At 41.6% G+C, this 19,865-nt stretch overlaps 1 protein-coding gene across 3 annotated transcripts in view; it reads left to right on the forward strand.

Moving 5' to 3' along the window:
- Nucleotides 1-578: 578 nt before the first annotated feature.
- KLF12 (Kruppel like factor 12) overlaps nt 579-19,865 on the forward strand; it is a 216,711-nt gene continuing 197,424 nt past the window's right edge. The window contains exons 1-2 of one of the 3 annotated variants that reach the window (XM_031557832.1): nt 579-760; nt 1,831-1,894. In XM_031557832.1, the coding sequence (XP_031413692.1) occupies nt 1,874-1,894 (21 nt within the window). In that variant the 5' untranslated portion in view covers nt 579-760; nt 1,831-1,873. The remainder of the gene's footprint in view (nt 761-1,830; nt 1,895-19,865) is intronic. The other 2 variants (XM_010728732.3, XM_010728733.3) reach the window with 2 other exon arrangements.

The following is a 19,865-nucleotide window of genomic DNA, read 5'->3' on the forward strand; positions in this document are numbered from 1 at the left end:
TGAAGTTGGATGTGACCTGAGGCGTTTGAAGGGGATTGTAAGGGGATTTATTGAAAGGGATTGCAAGTTCAGATTTGAGAGCTTTGAAGAATAAAAGTGCATATATTTTTTAAAGTAAAATAAATGATTCAGGACAGTGATTCGGAGGTATGGTTATATCGAAATATGGGTTTTGCTTTGTAGATAGAAAAATTCAGCAAATTACTACTTTGTAACGTAGTTGATATTTTCTGTGTATGTGTGTTCTACTTTATATATCCAAATTAGAAAGAGGAGGTGTATGACGTAAGGAGTACTTATGAGGAATTTACTTAAAAATTAGTAGTACACAGAAGAAATAGTGAAATGATACTTGTATGAATTTGATGTTGTCTAGAAACTGAGACAAACATATAAAAACATTCCAGTTCATTAAAATACTTCTCTACAAATAAGAGTAGCCTCCATTTGTCTATGAATGTCTAGCATGATTGTCCTAAAAGTCTTCCCATGTTCCTTACTCTAGCCCTCTCTACCAAGCACTGGGGATGTTGACCAGATGAAAAAGAGTTGTTTCCAAACTGAGCTTTTTAAATTTCTGTTTGCTTTTTTTCTTGACATAGGAGGAGGAATCTAATGTTCAGTGGTATGACACAGTACAGAATCAGTGCATTAGATCTGCAAGGACAGACGGCCCTATTTTTCATGCACATTTCCATGTCATTTCATCTCAAGCCAAAGCTGTACAGTGCTTCTGAAAATGAGGCTACTCGTTGAGCAGGTATTTTCAGATAGAGGTTTACCTCTCAGTAGCTTTGTGATACTATGGAGCATAGTTTAGTGGACGATATTGGTAATAGGTGGACAGTTGGACTAGATGATCTTAAAAATATTAATGATTTTGTGATTCTCTTCACCCATAAACAGCCTAAAAAGTCATGGTTAAGTTATTTTGCCTATATTTGTGGAATTTGTGGCCAGTGTTCATTGCCCATAACCATCAGTGCTCTTTGCCACCCTTGCTGGCCTTCTCAGTGCTAGGAGGCTGATTCCTGTTCTATTGTCAAACTATGTGTTCCGTATTTTGGGTGTCCTGGATTGTGTTTTGGGCTGTGGGGTGGTTGCAGTGCTGGAGCTGCTTGTGCTTATCAGAGTCCATGCAGTAGTACTTCCATGGGCTTGGAGTGCATTAGGGAGAGAGACTGCAGTGATGTGTGTGAAAGGAAATGAGAAATGGGCAATTCATTGCTTGGTAAATCATGCAAACTTGAAGAAAATGAATAAGCAAAGGCAGTTATTGCTAAAGAAGTATGTTTTTTGTGAAGGGCAATTGTACGTGAGTTGATAATGCAAACATGGTGATGGTTGTGATTAGCTACATAACTGCATTTTAGCAGTTTTGAAACATGTATCTGTGCTTTTTTCTATTGCCATAGCCACAGTAACATAAGAAGACTGCCAGCATTTGTGTGTTTTCATGAAGCTAAGTTGCATTGCAAAGTTTGCCTCTACAAATGTGACGCAAACATAATGGGCCTTGAAGAATAACTGCAAACAGCTTAGAAATGAACAACTCTGAGAACATTGAATAAAATAATTTGTTAACAAGAAATATATAGAGCTTTCTCCTATATAGTTAATATAGTTGTATCATAATAATAATCCAGTTTTATTTAAAATGCTTACAATCTTACTGTTCTTCTAAGCTATTTCACTGCAAAACAAAAGTCTGTGGTTACCTTTTTACCTATATATATATATGTATAGTAATATTTGAGAATTTAATTAATAAGCCGATAAGAAAATAAATCAATCATATGTCAACTAAGTTATTCCTTTTTTTCTTTTCAGGATTGAAGTGGATCTAGGGACAAATGGATGACTAAGTATTCATATGAAGAGGAAAGCCATAAAAGTTGGTTGATATTTTTACAGCCATATGCATTGTACATATTACTGCTATTATAAAAAAAATTACAGTATATTACAAAACAGAATAGATGAAGCAACCAGTCAGAGTTTCACGTACCATATTGTCTTTCCTGCAGGGGAAAACTTTAGCTTGATGTAACTGTAGCTTAATGCAACAGTTTCTGAGTTTAAAGAAAAAACAGAAAAACAAAAGCACAACAGAAGAAAGCAAACAAAGAAACAAAAGCCACAAGACCTGAATTCAAATGAAAATGTAGTAGTGCCTTAAGGAAATGAGTAGTGCCATGCCATAGAGATCAGGTGTTTGAATGATCAAACACACAATGGGATGTGTTATTCTTCTGCACAGGGGTGTAGGGTGGATGGCTTTGGTGTTACCTTCCATTACATATGATGATTGTGAAGCTTAATATACTGTTGTGTGGCAGTCAGGTATCACAATGACAAATGCTATGTAAGTCAAATAGGATATGATGTTTTAGTAAATACCTTGGTGCTTTGCTTTCTTACCATGCAGAGATATGTCATATCACCTATGTTTTCTATGGTAGATGGAGAGGAAAAATTATTAGTGGACCTCTGTGCGTTACTGAATTTATTGTTATGTTTCATAAGATGATAGAATTCAGTAGGACTTGACATTTGTCAGTCTGACCTGTTGGTGAACTATGGACTTTGACTGGGGATGCTGTATTAACCAGTACCAGACCAGGATGTTTAGACAAAGCTGACCATACCTGGGTTTGCACCAGATGAAACGAATTGCAGTGGCAGATGCAATGCACAAAGCAGTGAAATGCAGTGCAACAGCTCAGTTAAGTAAGGCATTCTGGAAACTCTTTGTTGAGAAGGGATGTGTCATAGTAGAAAAGCTCTTTTCCAGAAAGTTTTCTTCATCCCCTGAACCTTGGACAGGGGCAGGAACAATCAAAGAAAAATAAATTAAGATTCTCCAGAAGTGCAGTTGACTACCAGAAATGTATAGCTCTATTTGAGCGAAGTGTTTTAGTAGGGCTAAGATTGTCATTTATCACAAAGATAATTTGGTTATATCAGTACTTGAGTAGCTCAGATGTTTTACAGTTTACTGACAGCTGACTTATTTATGGAAGACTTAAATTCCCCGATTACTCTTTTTAGTGTTTGCAACAGGTAAAAGATGCATTGTTCCTAACTACCTGAAGTTTCACAAGGAGCACAAGCCTCAAGTGAAGCATCTGTGTCCTTGAACCCAACCTCCTGATATAACAGCAATTGAAATAATGTTTAGTTTAGAAACATCTGCAGAACATCTGCGTTTTATATCACAGGTTCCTGAAAACCTCCAGGAGCCAAATTTAAACCTTAATAAGAGTTGACAAGTGGTATTATTGGCTCTGTGGCGTAATTCCTTTCCAGGATCAGGGCCTGTATTCCCAGATACGAACCAGCAGTTGCTGTCTGCAAAAGCCAACATGCAAAGTCTTAAGGAATTTCTCTGATTTAATTGCTGACATGTTCATGGCTGCTCTCTATACAGATACGTATGATAGCTTGGGATAGGATAACATCGTCGAGGAGCAAACACTTCCTCGCTCAGAGCTCTTGGTGTATAAATAGTAGTGTGAAAAACTGATACCATTGAGACTTTGCTTGCATCTTACAGAATGACAGTGACAAAATTCTGTACATACAGGGTAAAAGGTGGGGATGATGATGATGCTTCACTGACAGAAAGTTAATGAGAGGTTGTCAGTACCCTCTTACTATCTCTAAGTTATTTCTGGATATTGGAGTTGGAGTAGGCTCCACATGCTGTCCAGAAAACAGGATAAGACAACACAACCATGGTGTAATAACATTAGTGTTGGAGGAGAAACATGTTCAGACTAGAGAGCCATGCTATGTATCTGGCCTGGGATGTGACACCAGGGCAGAAAAAATTAAAGATATGTCAGATCCACAAAAATGGCTGTTGTAACTAGGAGAAAGTCACAATGTTCCTTGAGTTCATATAGCCATTTTCCAAATCTCTTGGAAAAGACTGTAGTTGTGTGAGAAATGCAGCACTTCTAGCTCTGTGTCTCTGGTCCTTTTATTTATTTGACTCAGTGTGGAGTGGTGGCAGGAAGAGGAGAAATGGAATGACCTCTTTTTTTTTCATAGCATAGTTCTACTCTCATGTTCTCTGATGTCCCTCAGTAATCATGGGGAAGCTGTGCAGAATATGTGCAGATAAGGGAGAGAATGCTGCATTATTTCATTGTGTGTTTTCAGTTTAGCAGTCTTTGCAAACGTAGGGCTCTGAATCCAGCTGTTAATCTTTTAGATTAAGAAAATACCATGATTAAATCATATAGCTGAACGATGAAAAACAAATGTTTTTTTTGTGGAATAACTCAAGCTCTGAGACAAAAATCCTTGTTTGTGAAGACTGATTTGAGAAAAATTAAGCAACAGAGGTGGAGGGACATCCTCGGTTGTCGCTTTTAAGATCAGTTGATAAAATTCTGACTCCAGTGGAGAGGAGACTGGAGGATTTCAACCAGCACCGTGGTCTTCAGTTTATTGTATAGCTATGAAAATGCTGCGTGGCTAAATAAGATTTGAAAACCAAGATTTTTCTAGTAATATGGAATGAGTATGTTGATACATCATTGGTAGTATAAAGATCTTGGATTGCATCATCTGTATGCTATATTGGCATTTTTAAACTCTTTGATGGTCTCCCTCAAACCGTATCACGATGTGTATAAATTTACTTTTATGTGAATAACTGACATCTAGCCATATATGTAATTTTGGATGAAATACGGATTTAATGTTTTATTTTTCATAAAATAATGTCAGATGAATCCTTCACAACAAAGTAAGAAACATGCATGACAAGCTTGATGGCATGCGTGCATATTGGAATGGTTCTGTGTTGTCTGTAACAGTGTCAGTTCTTTGTTGAATATAGCATTTAAGATTTACATTTTTCAGTCTACATTGATTGAATGTGAATTTATAAAGAAGAAAGCCAGGTGTAGAAGCTGATGAGGAATTTGATAACTGGCAGGGAGGAGCTAGAGCTCCGAAAGTTCCTGGGCATCAGTATTAAGACTGCAGGCCAGAAGAAGTGGGTAGGCTTGAAAGGTGGTCAGAAAACTTAAGGACAGAAGAGGGTAGAAGTTGCTTAGATTAACAGACCTGCCTTTTCAGTGAGTAGTCTTGGGTGCAGTCTCCCAGTCAGGCTGTGGTTTTATGGACAGCCTACTTCTGGACAGCTCCTTTGATCAAACTTAAATTCTAAATTATTTAAGGTCATGCTCAAAAAATGTAATGCAACACACAGAATTGTACTGAATTCATTGCTGCTAGGAGCCGATTGTTTATTTTCTTGAAGAGGTCCATGTGACAAACCTGAGAAGTGAGAATGTAACCAGTGTGTCTCTCTTAATAAGAGAGAACTTTTGTCCAGGTATTTCGGTCACCTTCCTCAACTGAGAGTGAGGGCATGCTGCCAGTGTGGTGAGAGCAGGGCTGCTATTCCGGCTGGGTGACTGGGCTGGCAGGAGATTCATCAGGGTCAATAGAAGAAAATGTGAAGTCCTGCACATGGAGAGAAACAGCTCCACACAGTAGACTGGGCAAGTCCATGAGATGTCTGATGTATCCTTGAAGATGTCCTTTTGAATGGAGTTTGGTCTTGTTGGACTTCAGTCTATATTTTACTGTGATTTTAGAGTTAGATAATGATAAAGGTGATTGTTTTTATTATTAATGTATATTTGAGGAGTTTTTATATTGTTGTTTGCATAATGTATCCTGCTGTCACAATACTGGTAGTAGTGTGGCAGTACGTTTGGTTTCTGTCATCTGCTTTCTCCTCTGTATCTGTTGCAAGCACTTTTCCTAGAAAGGAAATGACTGCTCTTACGTGGTCTTTCGCATCTAACAGTGTTCAATGGATTACTGGAGTACGATTGCAGATAGAAGTATCAACAGGATAAAGTGATTAATCTCAAGAGAGTTATCTTGCACTGGCCATCAATCCTTCCTTTCTGTCATGTCCTTTTCAATGTAGATTACAGTGAAGAGGAAGCAATTTGATGTTTTATTTCAATTCATTATGATTATAAATACCTTGGATAAAAAAATATAACAAGCAACCACTTAAAAATGACCACTGGCCAAATTGAGCAGGGCACAAAGCCTGGAAAGTTCTTTGGGTTTCATCTGCTGGGTAGCATTTGTTGAGATCTGTCCCTTAGCAATCCATGGTGGCTACTATTTAATGGATGCTTAACAACTAAAACAGATAGCAGAGTGTTTGTTGTCTGGGGTCCACTCTTATACACTGAATAGAGCTGCTTTTACTTTTAATCATTTAAAGATATAAAGGATTCTGAAATGGTAACACGGGAGGAAAATTTTACTTTTTCCAAAACCTTATATTCAGAAAAGGGAGATGCAGCAAAGATGCTCTGTCTTGTTCTGTCCCTTAAAATGATCATGTGCAGTACATTGGGTCTTGGCTCTGTTCTATTCATTTGTCCACTGTTCTGTGTTTACAATGCTTCAGCAGCTGGCTTGGGGCAAGTATCCAAAACACACCCACATATATACACATAAAACCAGTTCATCAGACTTAGGGACTAATCATGCTTGCTGTTTGACTTGTGACCTAACCTTGTTTAAACCAAGTTGGATTTTAATTTTGAGGCTTTTGTGCTTTTATTTTATTCCTGCCAGTGTGGACTGGGGACAGAGGTCTATGAAAGATCATAACCATTGCTTTAAAACTCATATCACAAAACAAAAATGTATTTGCAGAATTGTTACTTCAGAAGAATACAAAGTCGTGGTTAAAGGTAGCTGTGGTTTTTCTGTACCCTCAAACTTCAGAAGGGCTATGGAAGGACGGGGGGATTAGGCCTTCCATGTCAAAGCCTCATCTACTACAAAAGCTTCGAACTTCAGTGTAAAATCAATAAATAAAGAGGTTCTTATATATAATAAATAAGGTTGTGTTTTCAAGTTGTCAGTGCAGAGCTGTCCAGGAGGCTTTGCTAGGAATCAGAGAAATGTCTTTGGCTTAGCGGCTGCTCAGTGGTGGTGTTGTGGGGCTTGCATCCTGGTGGCTGCACAGGTTTCTGTTCTGCTTGGAACAGCTGTGGGATGATTCGGGTGCATTGACTTTGCAATGGTTCTTGAATTACAATCCTATTTATCAAATATGTTTTATAAACTGGAGAAGTGGAGAATTGCATTAAAAAAGCAAGGCAGCAATATTTGTGTAAGGTGGCACAGGGAGAAGCAGCAGCTCCACGTTGTAGTGCAGTGTAGCTTGTAGGAGAGCGATTAGTCTAGAATTGACAGAGTGTAACCAAACTATGGAATATTCCTAATAAGCAAGTTATTTTCACTGTGTGTGTTGCTGAGATTACTAAATCACAGCATACTGTAAAGGTAAATCTTGCTGTTGTCACCTAGATCATTGCTCCACAAAATGCTACCCGACAATAATGAGCCAGCTAGTAAATTGTGGATGTACAGGAAAGCTGTGTTCAAGGATCTGATTTATTTGACATAACTCAGTATAGTAGAATGCCTGTAAAACTACTTTTGAAAGTTAGTAGGTGTCTCCTTACTATTTTAGTTAGTAAATGCGTTGACATCTATCACATTACTAATTACTGTTGATTGTAAAGCTTGCTTTATGATTACTTGACCTTTTGAGCTTAAGTTCTTCCTGTAATGAATATCTTTCTGTAACCATTACTTTGCTTTTTCAGTGTTTTTTTTTGAAATTCGTTTAGGAGTAAAAGCCAAAGAAACCCTTCAGTTTGAAAGTCTAACCAGAGCTGAAAACAGTTAGAAAAACCTAACTAGTGAATATAAAATGACAGATTGCTTTATAATGCAGACAACTTTAATAGCAGTTTCTGGGACTTTGAAATGCTTGGCTGTATTAATGATACTGGGAGAGGGAGAGGAAATGTGCTACAGAGTCCCTGCCTCTTGGGAGAAACTGAAACAGATGCCATAACCTCATGTGGTCTCCGAAACACATCTTAAAGACTGTATTATGATGGAAGGAGCATGAAAATCAAGTTCAGAAATCTTGACTTGAACATTTCCTCAGTTCTGGCTGCTGTGTGAAAGCAGAGGGTGTCTGCTGCAAGTGGTGGGCTCTGGCAGGAGGCTGTGTGCAGTGGCTCGAGGGGAACAGACTTGAAGTGTTTGGTAGGACTATACTGGTACAGGTTTGTCCCTTTGTCCCCATGGTTACCAAATATGCCTGGAATGATCCATCACCCAAACCATAGGCTAGTTTGGGTTTTGGTGAAAGCTAGTTCGAATGGGAGCTGGAAAGTTAACTGACTGTATTACCGTTATAGCTTAGATCAGGAAGTGCATCCATGAATCTTGTCTCTTTGTGATTTGATGAGTGCTAGCTTGGCTGTGGGCCGCATGTGCTGGCTTGCTTTTGACAGGAGCTAAACTGAGAGATGCGCTCTAAAAGCTTATCTCACATGCTCTGATTTCTCGTGGTCTAAACCAAAGTAAATCCCCCAGAGGATAGGGGCTGTGGGTGTCTTCAGGAAAATTTGTCTCACTGAGGAGGTCCTTTCCTGTTGCATGGTGGTGCTTGCTGATAGAGACAGGCTGGTCGCGCTGCTGGGTGAGTGTCACAGAAGCCTACTAGCTGGGGTGGCACTCTGTATTTCTGTCTGTATATCATGCTTTTTCAGAGTAGCTACTTTTGTTCTTTTATCCTTGTTGCTCCTGAAGAAGTCCTAAGTGATGGACAGAGTCCACAGGGAGCTAGATTGCAAGTGCCTGGATCCTTTCACTTTTAACTCAGTGATTTTGCTGAAGGTTCTTGTCATCAACAGGCTGACAGGCAGGAGTAGGCATCTCCAGAGAGCAGTTCTTCCCACTGGATTCCTTTTTCTCCCAGTAAAAAAAGACATATTCTGCCTGAAAAATGTTCTGGACCAGACATCATGAGCATACGGGGCTCTGCTTTGCAAGACTTTTTCTCCAGTCCGTGGGTTTTCAGAGCATCACTGAGCATCCCTGCTCTTGCATTCTGACTGCTCTACTGTAACACGTCCTCATGGGAACGAAAGAGCAGCCACTTAGCTCATTTCACCTTTTATTCCTAGAGCACTTAAAGAACAATTATACTAATTCTAATAATGACTAAATTTATACTACTCCAGAGAGAGAAGCACAAGGCATTTAATTTCCAAGCAGTTTGACAAGACCATTTTGATGTATTTTCAAAAGTACGACACAAATTACCAAAGTGGGGAGAAAAATGTTTAAATTCATACTCTCAGGTTCTTTGTTTCCAAGAAGCTGAATACCGTTCAGTTGGGCATTGTCCATCAAATAAAACAAGTTGAAACCAGAGATTTACAGAACTTAATTCTTCCTTGTTTCTTAATTGCCTGTTTCCAGTCATTAGTTATCAGAGTTTAAGTGCTTATCTTAAAAGTAAGAATACTTTTATTGAGGGATTTTTTTTTCAGTACCATGAAGCAGCACAGCTAACTGCGATTTGAAGTTAATCTTTAGTTCTCAACGAGAAGGGAAAAAATACGACTCTTGGTCTGCACATTCATACTGATTAAGAAACATTGAAACAGAAATGGAAATACTACATGTACTTTACTGCTTTCCCTTTCCTACCTACCTGACAGTAAATGCTGAATGCTAGAAATAAATGTATATTTTTCGCATGTCATGGGGAGAATAATATCAAACAATGCAATTCATCACTTCTCACAGGAAGGCATAGAGTAATGCGTTAGAATTCTGTACATAGCACGTAAGGAGAAGGCAGTTATTTTAATCCTGATATCCACTGCTCACAGACCTCAATAATGATTGTAAGGAATACGGCATTTCATGAACCCAAGGACATGTGTCTAAAGGAGAAAATAAGCTCCTGGTATTAATCTAAGTGTTGACCTGCTTGTATACTTCCCACACGGCATGTCAGATGTAGTCTTGGTGATTCATTAAGCCTTTCTTGTTCATAGGTGTAGTGATGAATCATGAAAGGGCAAGTTTTCTGCTTTTGAGGTTGTCACCTTCTTGTGAACTTCGCTATTTACCTAGATTTTTTATTATTGCTTCAGTTCAGTTTGATAGCAGTCCTCTACAGCTGTGATTTCTACAGTCAGATGTGAGGGATGTGTAGGCATAGCTCAACTGAAAAGAGAAGCTTTAGCTTTTGAACATATGTAAATATGCGCTGGCTCTCTGCCTGAATTCCTAAGTCATATAAGAACATTTCAGTGTTATTAAAAGGCAGACAGGAAACTGTATTATCAAAAAACAGACAAAAAACTCACAAAAAAATCCAGAGAAAGCAAAACAACAAAAAAGATGTTGTCCTAGAAATAGTGAGATTCAAAGCAATCCCAGTACTTCTGCCTTTGTTTTATTTTCCTATCTTTTAGGGAGATGATACCGCCCCAGTACACGTATGTTTGGATTTAAGTCTGAGTTGTGTTTAAAACTGTGTGGGCTTGGGCTTTGGTGGTTATTCTTTGAGGACAGATGATGGTAAGACTGTGTCTTGCAAATTAAGAAATACAGAGCTTCTGTTGGTCTTAAGAAAATGAAAATTAACTTAGATGTGTAGGTAGTCTTATTAAGTGCAGTGATACTGAGATGATGTTTGCTGAACTACTCTGTGGAGATTTACATAATGGATGAGATACAGGAGCTCCAGGCTGCATGACCGTGGAGTTTATTCTATCACTGAATGTAAAACAAGTGAATTGCCTTAATAATCTCTGCAGAGAGCAAGGATAATCTTTTTTATATGCAGAAAGAGTTAGAGATTTTGTAATCCTGGCTATTGGTGTACAAGGAGCCAAACTTTTCTTTAGAATAATCTGGATCCTTTTAACATACTGTCTTACTCAGTTCATGTAAAGTTCTTTAGGACTGACAAGTGAATGTACGTATCTCTATGAAAATATGGCTTTTACACAGTAAAAATATGCTATCTACTGATAAGTCATGGCTCGATAAAAGAGGCTTGGAAGAGGTTGTGTAATTATCTCAACAGCTACATATTTAAGTATATGGAAAGCATTTATAAATAAAGCTTACCTACTGTTTACTCCTGTAGTGGCAATAACAGTAATCTCAAAAAATTTAGAACCTTCATAATTTTGAAGTGGTTTATGTTGGGAAGATGTTTTAATATTAATCATAGAATCATAGAATTATAGAATTATTGAATAGCCTGGATTGAAAAGGACCACAATGATCATGTAGTTTCAACCCCCCTGCTATGTGCAGGGTCACCAACCACTAGACCAGGCTGTCAAGAGCCACATCCAACCTGGCTTTGAATGCCTCCAGGGATGGGGCATCCACAACCTCCTTGGGCAACCTGTTCCAGTGTATCACCACCCTCTGTGGTGAGTGAAAAACTTCCTCCTCATATCTAACCTAAACCTCATCTGTCTCAGTTTAAAACCATTCCCCCTTGTCCTGTCACTATCCACCCTCCTAAACAGCCGTTCCCCCTCCTGTTTATACGCTCCCGTCAAGTACTGGAAGGCTACAGTGAGGTCTCCCTGGAGCCTCCTCTTCTCCAAGCTGAACCAGCCCAGTTCTCTCTGCCCTTCCTCATAGGAGAAGTGCTCCAGCCCTCTGATCATCTTAGTGGCCATCCTCTGGACCCGCTTCAAGAGCTCCACGTCCCTCCTGTACTGGGGGCCCCAGACCTGGATGCAGAACTCCAGATGAGGCCTCACGAGAGCTGAGTAGAGGGGGACAATCACCTCTCTCTCCCTGCTGGCCACTCCTTTTTTAATGCAACCCGGGATACAGTTGGCATCATTAACATCAAGAAGTTTCAGACTTTAATCTCATCCTATTTTGTTTACCCACTTATTGTGGTTTTTTGTTTGTTCTTTTATTTTTTTATTTTTATTTTTTTCCCCATACCTCGGTTGAAGATATCTTTTCAGCGTAAAATATGAATGAAGGAAATTCTGAAAAGGTAGATCAGTTAAATGTAGATGATAATAATAGCACTCAGCTCCCATTGTGTGCTTCTCAACTACTTATTTGGCTTCAGGCAAGAGTTTGCATTCTCTTTTTCTCAGTATATGTATGTGCCATCACTCTTTGATCTGTATCAAGGCTACTTACCACCATTTGCCAGAAGGAAGAGATTTAGTGTTGGGCGTGGCAAGTTTCCAAAACAATTAATTATGTCCTTACTTTCTGGTTTCTATGAGCTATATACAGCTTTAAGAATCCTCTTGTATTAATCTGGCATCAACTGCTGCTACTTTTTGAAGTCTGGGTAAATAATTCATCATACCGTGTTGTATAGAAACACACATTTATTTGCTTGATATTATACCACTTCCTGTGAGTAGGAAGGCCATTGGAAAAAAAAAAAAGTTATTGAATGTGGTGTTCTGACAGGAGGATTAGTTTCTGTTTTTGTTGATGTCAAAAGTGACTGACAATCCCTAGTCCATCTACTAAATAAGTTGTACTCCATTCTTAATTCCGCAGTGCACACTGAAATTAGTTCTGTTGACTTTACTTTGGATGCTGGATGGCAACTATTATTTATCAATTCAAGTAAGAAGTTAGATTTTCTTTTTTCACAGTTTCTTTTTCTGTCTGGGTTTCTAGTAAACTGGTTATTTTTGTCTAGTCACAAGTTCTTAGCAGTGATAGTTATTGCAAGGGAGTAATGCACCCCGGAATGCCATTGGTCTTTTTGGCCACAAGGGCACACTGCTGGCTCATGGCCAACCTGTTGTCCACTGTGACACCCAGGTCCGTCTCTGCAGAGCTCCTCTCCAGCAGGTCATCCCCCAACCTGTACTGGTGCATGCAATTATTCCTCCCCAGATGCAAGACTCTTTACATGCTTTTGTTGAACCTCATCTGGTTTCTTACTGCCCAGCTCTCCAGCCTGTCCAGGTCTCGCTGAATGGCAGCACAGCCTTCAGGCGTGTCAGCCAATCCTCCCAACTTCGTATCATCAGCAAACTTGCTGAAGGTGGCCACTATCTCCTCATCAAGGTCATTGATGAAGATGTTGAACAAGACCGGACCCAGCACCAACCCCTGAGGAACACCGCTAGTTACAGGTCTCCAGCCAGACTCTACACTGCCAATGACGACCCTTTGCGCTCTGCCAGTCAGCCAATTCTCAACCCCCCTCACTGTTCACTCATCTATCCCACACTTCCTCAGCTTTGTTATAAGGATGTCGTGGGAGACAGTATCAAACACCTTACTGAAATCAAGGTAGACTACATCCACTGCTCTCCCCCATCCACCCAGCCGGTGACAACATCATAGAAGGCTACTAGGTTGGTCAAGCATGACCTCCCCTTGGTGAATCCATGCTGACTACTCCTGATAACCTCCTTCTCTTCCAGTTGTCTGGAGGTGGCATCCAGCACAAGCTGTTCCATCACCTTTCCAGGGACAGAGGTGAGGCTGACAGACCTGTAATTACCTGGATCTTCCTTTTGCCCTTTTTGAAGTCTTGCCCAGTTTTGAAGACCGGAGTGACATTGGCTATCCTCCAGTCTTCAGGGACCTCCCCCATTCTCCAAGACCTCTCAAAGATGATAGAGAGTGGTTCAGCAATCACCTCAGCCAGCTCCCTCAGCACCCGTGGGTGCATCCCATCGGGTCCCATGGATTTATGAACACTGGTGTTGCCTAGGCGCTCTCAGACCGCCTCTTCCCTGATTAAAGGGAAGTCTTCCATTCCCAAGACTCTCTCACTAACCCTGTGGGGTCTGGGATTTCTGAGGGAGAGCTTTTTCACTGAAGACTGAAGCAAAGAAGGCATTCAGTATCTCCACCTTCTCAGCATCTCCCGTTAACAGAACACCCCCCTCACTTAGGGGGATCCACATTCTCGCTAGTCTTCCTTTTACTGTTAACATACTTAAAAAAGCCTTTTTTATTCTTTATCACCTTTGCCAGATTCAATTCCAGGCAGGCTTTAGCCTTCCTCGTTGCATCCCTGCAGGCCCTGACTACATTCCTATATTCTTCCCAAGTGGTCAGACCCTTTTTCCACATTTCATGGACCTTCTTTCCTTTGAGTTTGTGCACGAGCTCCTTGCTCATCCACACAGGTGTCCTGCCACCCTTTCCTGATTTCTTGCTCACAGGGACGCACTGATCCTGAGCTTGGAAGAAGAGCTGTTTAAATGCTGACCAGCTCTCAGAGGCCCCCTTACCTTCTAACACCCGAGCCCACAGGATAGCTCCAAGTAGGTCCTGGAAGAGATCGAAGTTGGTTCTCCTAAAGTCCAGGGTAGTAATCCTACTTATTGCTTTGCTTCTTCCACTCAAGATCTTGAACTCCACCGTCTCGTGGTCACTACAACCCAAGCTGCCCCTGACCTTTACTTCTTTGACAAGCCCTTCCTTATTAGTGAGAATAAGGTCCAGCAACACCCCTCCCCTCATCGGTTCCTCCATCACCTGCATCAGAAAGTTGTCTTCAACACATTGCAGAAACCATCTGGACTGTGCGTGCCTGGCCATGTTGCTTATCCAGCAAATATCTGGATAATTGAAGTCCCCCATAAGCACCAGCACCTGGGATTGTGACACTACTTCCAGTTACTTATGGAAGGCCTCATCAACCTCCTCCTCCTGATCAGGGGGCCTTTAGTACACACCCACAACAATGTCAGCCATACCAGCTCTCCCCTCGATTCTCACCCACAAGCTCTCCACTGCTACACCACTGTCCCCCAGGTGGAGTTCAATACATTCTAGCTGCTCTCTCACATAAAGAGCAACTCCACCACCCTGCCTCGCCAGCTGATCTTTCCTAAAAAGCACGTAGCCCTCCGTGACAACATTCCAGTCATGCGAGCTGTCCCACCACGTCTCTGTGTTTGCAGTGAGATCATAGCCATGTGACCACACACAGATCTCCAACTCTTCCTGTTTATTTCCTACACTGCGCGCATTAATGTACAGACACTTTAGGGAAACAGCATCCTCTTGCCCCTCTCCATCCCTTTGAGCTCCACCCTCATCACCCATCAAGCTCTGTTTTGAGCCTCCATCTACCCGCTCAACCCCAGCGGCCCTTATTTTGTCCTCTTCCCCCTTGTTACCTAGTTTAAGGACCTTTCAATGAGGCCTGCCAGTTCCTGGGCTAGAATCCTTTTACCCCTTGCAGACGGGTGAGTTCCATCTGCAGCCGTCATGCCAGGAGCCGAGTAAATTGCCCCATGGTCAAAAAAAGCAAAATTCTTGTGCCTAAACCAATCTCAGCTATTTATTTATGAGGAGGGTTTTTTTGGTCCTCTCAGTGTCCTTCCCCGCCACTGAAGGGACAGAAGAGAAAACCATCTGCACACCCCCTCCGTCAAGTATCCTCCCCAGTCCCTTGAAGTCATTTTTGATAGTCCTCAGGCTTCTCTCAGCAGCATCATCACTGCCGACCTGAACTACCAATAAGGGATGGTAGTCAGATGGGCAAATAAGCCCAGGAAGCTTTCTAGAGATATCCCTGACCCGTGCCCTAGGGAGACAGCACACTTCCCTCTGGGTGGGGGTAGGCCGACATATTGGGCTCAGTTCCTTTTGGAAGGGAATCACTTATGACTATTACCCTCTTTTCTTTACTGGAGGAGGCAGTCTTCAAGCATGGAGCTGACCGCCTCTCCTTAGAAAAGCTTGGAGGCTGTCCCTCCACCTCATTCTCAGCCACCTCACCCTCCAGTTTCAGGGCATCAAACCTATTGCTTAGAGGCACCTGAGGAACTGAGGTAGGTGCGTTGCTGAGGTGGGACCTGCTGCCATTTCTCCTCTCTTCTCAAGTCGGCTCTCTCGGATTGACCATGGCAAGGAAGAGGGTCCACTACAGTTTGGGGGTTGCAGTCTATGCTCCTTTCTCGCAGAGAGTTGCACCACCAGTCTATCTCCCTCTCACACTCTCTGATGGCTCTTAGTCTCTCTACCTCCTCCCTAAGCTCCACCACCAGGCTGAGCAGCTCATCCACCTGCTCACACCTCGCGCAGGTGGCATCCCTCCCATCCTCCCCTGGCAGCAGCAGGCTCAGGCACTCCCTGCAGCCAGAGACCTGAACCACCACATTTCTGGGCAGGCCCTCCATCTGGGTTGCCACAGTCTTCTTGGAGCAAGGCCGCTGTCTGGTAAGAGACCATGTTTGAGCCTGCGGTCTCAGGGTCAGACAGTAGGAGCAAAGACAAGGACACTGATGTGTCCTGCCACAAGACCCACCTCCCATACCTACTGCTGCAGTAATGGGCAGTGTGGGCTCTGTTCATACTCTGCCTTCCCTCCCTTTTATCAGTGGGCAGTAACACCCTTTTCTCACCAAGCACGTTAGGTGGACAGAAGCTAGCTTCTGCCCTCTCCCGGATTGCTTTTAGCCTTTAAGAAAAGGGTCAAGGTTAATCTCAGAGATAAGAGTGAGCTGTGCCGGCTCTACCCTTGGTGTCTCAGCAGCCTGCCCACAAGCTGCCAGCTGCTGCCAGCCCCCAGCACCAGCACAGTGCTTTTGCTGGTTTAAAAAAAGCCCTAAAAAGAGCTTTTTGGTCAGCCTTTTTGCTTTAGGTCCCTTCCCCAGTGCAGTCTTACCTGCTCTGAAGCTAGTCTCCACAGCAATGCGCGGAATCCTGCAATTATGAGAGCTTCCACATGCCACAGGTCTTGGTACAGAATCACAGAATGGCCAGGGTTGGAAGGGACCTCGAGGATACCAAGCTCTAAGCCCCCTGCCACAGGTAGGGCCACCAACCTCCCCATTTAATACTAGACCAGGCTGCCCAGGGCCCCATCCAGTCTGGCCTTAAACACCTCCAGGGATGGGGCATCCACCTCTCTGGGCAGCCTGTTCCACCACCTCATCACTCTCTCTGCAAAGAACTTCCCCCTGACATCCAACCTAAATCTTCCCTCCTTCAACTTCAAACCATTTCCCCTTGTCCTGCAGTTGTCAACCCTTTCAAAGAGTTGATTCCCCTCCTGTTTGCAGGCTCCCTTTAAGTACTGAAAGGCTGCAATGAGGTCACCCCGCAGCCTTCTTTTCTCCAGGCTGAACAAGCCCAGCTCCTTCCACCTGTCTTTGTAGGGCAGGTGCTCCAGTCCCCTGATCATCTTTGTGGCTCTCCTCTGGACCCTCTCCAACAGCTTTCTGTCTTTCTTGTACTGGGGGCTCCAGACCTGGACACAGTACTCCAGATGGGGCCTGACGAGCAGAGTAGAGGGGGACAATCACGTGCCTGTCCCTGCTGGCCACCCCTCTTTTGATAGAGCCCAGGATACCATTTGCCTTCTGAGCCGCAAGAGCACACTGCTGGCCTAAACTTTTCATCTGTCAAGACCTCCAGGTCCCTCTCCACAGGGCTTCTCTCAAGGACTGCTCCTCCCAGTCTGTATGGATGCCTGGAATTCCTCTGGCCCAAGTGCAAAACTTTGCACTTTGTTGTGTTGAACAACCTTCCTTGTGATATATGTGTGTTGTAAAGTATGTTTTTTCAGTTGTTCCTGACAGATACGTTGTATGAAGGATTAGTGTGCAAAATAATACGTTTGTCTCAGGGAGATATCTCCTTTTTCTATTCCAAACATAAGCCTAAAGGTGTTTGCCTACATCTTAGGTGATGTAGATAAAAATGTGTTTTTCACGTGTGATTGAGATAATGCTGCATTTGCTAAGGAACCTAAGTGCAAACAAGATCTGGTTGCTATTTAAACTGATCTTCTTTTAGGTAAAGTTCCCAAGACTTTCATTTTGAAAATTTCACAAGTTTAAAAAAGTTGGAGGGTTAAAAATATAAAACATCTACGGCTTATTGTGATGTAACATAGAAGTGCGTGTGTCCCTTACTTTTTTCTGAGATTGCAGCTCAAGAACACTTATTGCTCATAACGTGATGGGCCCATAATTCTCGCCAGTGAGATGTGAGGCTTGGCATTCTCCAGTCCAAATTGACTTGGATGGCTTAGAACACTGTGGGATGATTCATGCAGCCAGCCAAGATTTAGACCTTCACAGATAGTAGTTATTGACCTCTCTGTATGCTCTTCCAGATGATTGGCACATAAAATACTTAACTACTATCCAAGTTGCAGAATTACAGTACAAGTTCTGCAGTTCAGGTATAAACCTTTGTCTTAGAGTGTATGGCTGCTGCTGATGCCCAAAATGTGAAGTATTATTTGCTAACGTATTCTAAAAGGTTTGCTTTGCCTGGATAGGATGTTACCAGGCTTGATAATTGTATATAGCCACAGCAGTGTTAACATTGATCTTTTGAATTAATTTAGTAGTTGCTCAGAACTACTCCTCGGATCAGCAAAGTGATTTTTTTATTTAGCTAGTTTCGGTCTAGTCAGGTTAATACCTAATTAACTGTTTTAGAATAATAAATATAATTTACTGAATCAGTGAATAGCCTTTCAGGTTGGAAACAAATTTCTCTCCCTACCTTTTCTCAGACAAATGGCTGCTCACAAAGTGTAGTCATTATTTAAAACAAAACAAAACAAAAAAAATCTGAATTATAATGCAGAGACTATTTTAAACACGAGGATAAATTATGATAGTCAGACTTGCACAATTTGCTCTTAATAGTGGATAATTTATTATTGTTCCTGGCACCAACCAGGAGCTATAATTACTGTGCTTTTTTTCTATAATTCTTGAAATGCAGAATTTATCAGTGCCTTTAGATGATATGAAGTATACCACCACATACATAATGTGCATGCATGTGCACAGGGAGTTCAACAGTTTAATGACTGTTTACGAGTGTTGATAGTGATAGGACAAGGGGGAATGGTACTAAACTGAGACAGAGGAGATTTAAGTCAGATATTAGGAGGAAGTTTTTCACACAGAGTGACGCACTGGAACAGGTTGCCCAAGGAGGTTGTGGATGCCTCATCCCTGGAGGCATTCAGGGCCAGGCTGGATGTAGTTCTGGACAGCCTGGTCTAGTGGCTGGTGACCCTGCACATAGCAGGGGGGTTGAAACTAGATGATCATTGTGGTCCTTTTCAACCCAGGCCATTCTATGATTCAATGAAAAGATTGAGGGAGACCCTGTGATTGCTTTGTACCAGAGTGTCCCAGCAGTAACACAACTTCGGTTCTTTCCATCACAAAACATGAGTTGGGTACCTGACATACATTCTTCTAGCCTTCTTTAATTCATTTTTAATTCTTTAAGCCTTATGAGGAGTGATTTTAAGAAAAGCCATATTTCCCTTAAAGATCTGTTTTACTCATATGTATAACCCAGTGACTTGGCATGAACTTTAAACATGGAAAGCACTGTTGTTAATCATCTGTGTTGATTGAGGGAATTACTGTTTAGATTTGTGTCCTGCATCATTCAATCTGATAACACTGCTGGTGAAACCACTACGGTTGTGATTTTAGTGTTTAGAATAATTTAATAATGTTTATTGAATTTCAGCATCCAGAATGATGATGTTGCCAGTCTTGTCACAATATTAATGTTGGTGGTCCAGGTCTCTTCAGAAGGATGCGATACACATTTCAGTGCATATAACACTCTATCCCTGTGTAGAAATCATTGCTTTAAAATATGAGCAGCTTAACCCATACAGTTCTGGTGGCACAAAGTAAATCTAATAGAAACATTTTACTCTAAGCAAGACATAGCTGTTGTAGGTAGGAAATCATTTCCACTGTTTTACACAGTGTAACTGAGCCATGTGTTGGGAATAAATATGTGATTTATACAGGCACAATTTCCTATTATGTTCTAATGAGAAATGTTAAATATATTAGTATGACTCAGGGCTTGACACGCAATAAAGACTGTGTACGATGGCAAACAACCAATTATCTCAGTGCATTATTTATTTCTTGAAAGCCTTGACATGGGTAAGGTCACTATACATTTTTAATGGGAATGAGATGCTAGGTTATAAAAAGATAATT

Source organism: Meleagris gallopavo, chromosome 1 (assembly GCF_000146605.3).
Source record: "Meleagris gallopavo isolate NT-WF06-2002-E0010 breed Aviagen turkey brand Nicholas breeding stock chromosome 1, Turkey_5.1, whole genome shotgun sequence".
Classification (NCBI taxonomy): domain Eukaryota; kingdom Metazoa; phylum Chordata; class Aves; order Galliformes; family Phasianidae; genus Meleagris; species Meleagris gallopavo.